The sequence below is a fragment of the Garra rufa genome, chromosome 9, assembly GCF_049309525.1.
Source record: "Garra rufa chromosome 9, GarRuf1.0, whole genome shotgun sequence".
In the NCBI taxonomy this organism is placed as follows: Eukaryota; Metazoa; Chordata; class Actinopteri; order Cypriniformes; family Cyprinidae; genus Garra; species Garra rufa.
The window spans coordinates 38,321,162-38,325,717 of NC_133369.1; the positions used below are offsets into that span (position 1 = coordinate 38,321,162).

The 4,556-nt window shown below is 39.7% G+C and overlaps 1 protein-coding gene across 1 annotated transcript; it reads right to left on the bottom strand.

Moving 5' to 3' along the window:
- Positions 1-283: 283 nt before the first annotated feature.
- hoxa2b (homeobox A2b) lies at positions 284-2,262 on the bottom strand. The gene is made up of 2 exons (XM_073847125.1): positions 1,804-2,262; positions 284-1,222 (listed from the first exon to the last, which is right to left on the bottom strand). The coding sequence occupies exons 1-2, from the start codon at positions 2,162-2,164 to the stop codon at positions 492-494; spliced, it is 1,092 nt and encodes a 363-aa protein (XP_073703226.1). The 5' UTR covers positions 2,165-2,262; the 3' UTR covers positions 284-491.
- Between the last annotated feature and the right edge of the window lie 2,294 nt (positions 2,263-4,556).

Below are 4,556 nucleotides of genomic sequence, written 5' to 3' on the forward strand. Positions count from 1 at the left end.
TTTTCAGGATAACTGCTTTTAGTTTTGATTAGCGATTAGACGCATACATTTGGCAGCCTTATAAATATCTAACTTTGCCCCATTTAAAAATGATTATCCTCATGTACCAAGTAAATACACATTATCATAACAAATCATCAAAAATGTGTAGTAATGTATACTTTGAATTATACCTCGTTTAAAAGCAACCTGTTATTTCTGAATCTGAATACTGAAGAAATAAATAACACGGCTGTTATTTTCAATAACAAGTACAAATTTATTCTATGAAAATATGGCGCTTTGCCGGCGAACGATACAAAAATAAAACGTGAAAAATATCACTTTTTTTCCTGCCATATTTTCTTTGTAAACAAAAATTATCACTCGATTATTGAAAAACTTACCTCATTGATTAATGGTCTAGGCCTATTTTTAAAGTCACAATTAAACACACAGACCATCAATGTGAGAAAGATATTGACGTCCCTATAATGAAACTTCAGTTAGAGTTAGTAGCTCAAGTGTTGCAGGTCGATTGTTGTAAGCGTCTCGGAGAAGAAATCAAAGGCCTCCGTAGATAAACCAATGGGGCTGTCTACAGATTCTGACAAACTTGGGGACACGGCATCTGAGAGATGTAAGCAGGAATCATTGGAGAAAACGTTGAAGTCCTGTAAAGAGACGTCCAGGGCCGAGGGACTGCCATTGTCCTGAGCAGATGCACAATCCGGGGCCATTGTTGAGACGCAGATAGGAACAGTGGGTGACGGGTTGGGAAAATGTTTCAGATGTTTGTCATTGCTACCTAAAGGCGAGACAGTTGCGCTTTGGGAATCACTATTGTGTCCATTCTGTGATTGTTGAGAAGTTAAGGTATTCTGCTGAAATGGATAACCCTCTCTTTCCAAAAGCGCCCCTGATACATTGTTTGCCACTTGTTCGAAAAAAGATTTCCCATCACCCCGTCCGCCTGCCTCCTCCAGGCTCGGTGGTTTCCCATCGCCGTGGTGGTTCTCTTTGCACTGCGTTTGCCGCTTGTGTTTCATTCTCCGGTTTTGAAACCAAACTTTGACTTGCCGCTCGGTGAGGTCCAGCAGAGCGGCGATTTCCACACGCCTCGGCCGGCAGAGATACTTGTTGAAGTGGAACTCTTTCTCCAGCTCCAGCAGCTGAGTGTTCGTGTACGCCGTTCTGAGTCGGCGAGTTGCCCCGTTGCCACCATCAGAAATCTCGGGCGAGCCTATGAAGGGATCACAGCGTTATACATTATTGATACGCCACTAATTATAACTCTTGATTTTTACAACGCCGCTGTGGGGCTTAAAGCTGACCCCACAAACTTGTCAAATATATTGCGTTTCTCAGGGAGCATAAATTGTTTGTGGGAATGGAGCCACGGCACTTGAATAATTTGTGTCCTCATCCCCTATGCCAGAATATACTGATGTGTCTGGTGTGAGTGCGGAGAGGTCCGAGTGAAGATTAATGAACACGCCAGCTGCCGAGTTGAGTAATGGCAATCTATCATTCTTCATTACTGTCAAATATTAAAATTCATGCCCTACACTACAAGTAGCTAACACAGAGTTTAGGAGTTGTTCAGAGCAGATCCTCGACATCCAAAAACTAACAAAAAACTTTTACATATTAACTTGTTCGCCTTAAGTTCACATGACCCATGAGTTAACAAACTATCTTGCACTTGCAGCAGCATGGCCTTGCGCAACACAGCTATTGAATTTATTAAAACTAATAATAAGTTAAATTTCGTTTACAACAAACTTAAAAAAAAGACAATAAAATTGCATTAAATCCAAATACCTTGAGGGGAGAAGTATAGTGGACCAGGATCGGCGGTTGTTGCTGTCGAAGTTGTCTGGTTTTTCTTGGATGCTTTTTTCTCCTTCATCCAAGGGTACTCTGGGGGTAAGGATGCGGCAGGCAGCGGGCATGAGCCATTAGGGTTCTGCTTGGGCCGGCTGTGGCGAGGGTGGCTGCCGGGGTTCAGGCTTGGAATGGTCTGCTCAAAAGGAGGAGGAATCAGTGTCGAGTGTGAAAGCGTCGAGCTCTTGATTGATGAACTTTGAAATGCATCACCGACAGGGGGAAAAGATGTCAGGCACTCAGCGAGCGACGGCTGACTATTGATAAAACCCGTCTCTCGCTCGAATTCGTAATTCATCTCCTCCAAGTCTTCCAAATTCGCCGCTCACAAATTTGTGACCCAAGGAAGATATAATGAAATATCGTGCCGGGTTTAAAAAAAACTATTTTGCTGATTACGGCCGTATGGGGACCGCGGTGCCATTAAACTATTGCTTTCATGGAGACAAGGTTGAAATTGGACCGTATTGCTTGTCACATGATTACCTCTGTCCAATGACAATTTGGGGTTTAATCAAAAGAAGCCACTGTCTGTGTGATTGATCGAAAAAAGTCCGAGAGGAACGCCTCACTCTCTGGGACGGGCTAGTTTATTTACGCATTTATGGTCAGTTTGCCCACTGCTCCGTAGATTGTAAGTATAGCCAGTACCTGAAACAGAGTGACAGTGAGTCCGTCTGATGTTCTTCCTTTATTGTTTGACCGGCCCTCTGCTGAAGATCCCCCAACACGTCAACTGGACACATAAACACACCAATAGCCACGATCGAGGAAACCCATTAATCCTGAGTCTGGGTTTTTACTACTTTCTTAGAGAATGCGCGCTCTCGTTTGCCAGTGCACGAGCAAAGGCGCGCGACATAGTACGCGCGCACACGCTGCGCGCAGACAAATTCTTTGAAAGCACGACGCGCCCGCGTGTTCACACACTCACTGACGCATTACACTTGCATGTGTATTAGTTTATATCTTGTTTTAGTTTCGTTGTTTTAAGAGATACTACAATTCTTTAAGCACTGGACTTTTTAAACTACATTCATTCAAATATTTTTGTATTACATTCTTCTACTTTTAGTGCAACTAACATAATTGCCATTCAATGCAGCATTTATGAAAATAGAACGTCTGATAGCATATTCAGTTAAAACAGAATATGTTTTGTATTATTTAAATAATAACACAACACTACACATTTTAAAATTGATCTTCAAAATCTGAACGGCGCTAAATCGACTCACAGACAAACCCATGCAATAAAGTTATTAATATAAAATAAAAGTGTACATTCATTAGTCTTTTATGTTCAAGAATGTGTCTTCTATGTTGTCCTCAGAAGTCTTTAGCTAAGTAGGTGTAGGCCTCGAGCACTTTATTGCTTATATTCCAAACAAAGAGCCCTGGAAGCCTGCACGCTATCAATCTTACACGCCAAAAGGTCTGACAGCTTAGTGCCCTAAGAACACATTTAAACCATCTAACACTCCCTTAGATCATATGTGGCCAGGAAGAAGAGAACAACGTAGTACTCACGGTTGAGAGTTTCCCCATTTTATAAATTAAATTTACAAAAGTGATATTTTCCGATTGAAGGACTGACCTTGATCTTAATTTCATACCGGATGTTCTTCGAATGGACCGTCGTTATTTCGGACCAAAAAATCGTTTGTTTTGTATTTTCGTTTTTGGAAAGTCAGCCTTTATCGAAGGTTTGGGAATGAATAGGATTACATATTGATTCTAAGAGAGAAACCATGTGTTTTCGCAGCTACACAGGAGCTATTGTGTGTAGATGAACGTGGGTGTCGGCATTCTTCAAAAATACCCACTCCTTCCTACACATTTCCACAACGAACGAAAAATCTTCATCGTTTCCCACGAGCTGAACATCGAAATTTATCAAGGATGTATCTTTAATGATACTGTTAATTGTCATAATAATTACATGTTAATCTGTCTGTTGAAATATTCATGCTTATTTACGCATTGTATTTATTCTCATTAGATAGGCCTGACAGAATGGATATGTGAGTATCAAAATATATTGCAGTGCCGTAAATGAAGCCTGTTTTTTTGTTTGTTTGTTTGTTTTTGCGAATATTGGCATTCGAGCTACACTTTTCATGTCTTTGCAAATGTATTATTGCATGTACATGAATACTAAATGTATTTATGTTTATGTGCTTGAAATATAGTATCGGAAATGTGTTTTGTAATATTGTTGTTTGTAAAATTCGAAATTAATTCGAAAAAAGATTTAATCAAAGGCTTTAGGACACAAATCTTTGTCTATAGGTTAGGTAAAATTCTCAAGGTCGAAATTATGTTGACTTCTTGAGTTACCTTAATTTAATGTATGTCGAATAAATGCATCCGTGTGCAACTGAAAAATAACACTTTGAAATTTTAGTCCACATTTATGACTGACATTAAAATATTAATAAGAAACTGTTTGTTAAACTGTTTATTGCATTTAAATCCGAATTGTTTCTCGAAGGACAAATCTGTAAAATACGTGTTAATTATTTTTAACATAGATATTTAATAATTATTACAATTATTTGGCAATTTGCATCATTTTTGTCCACGTGCTGAGTATGTTCCAGACTTTGTCTTTTTGGATGCGTCTGGCACGATGGACAGTCCCGCTGACCGTCTGTTAGACTAAATAATGAATGCTGACGGTCATAAAA

Bases quoted from the DNA above. Each gene is read 5' to 3' on its own strand.
- hoxa2b (XM_073847125.1), bottom strand. From the start codon at position 2,164: ATGAATTACGAATTCGAGCGAGAGACGGGTTTTATCAATAGTCAGCCG. The intron at 1,223-1,803 runs GTATTTGGATTT...ATCCCTTCATAG, and splicing joins ACTATACTTCTCCCCTCAAG to GCTCGCCCGAGATTTCTGAT.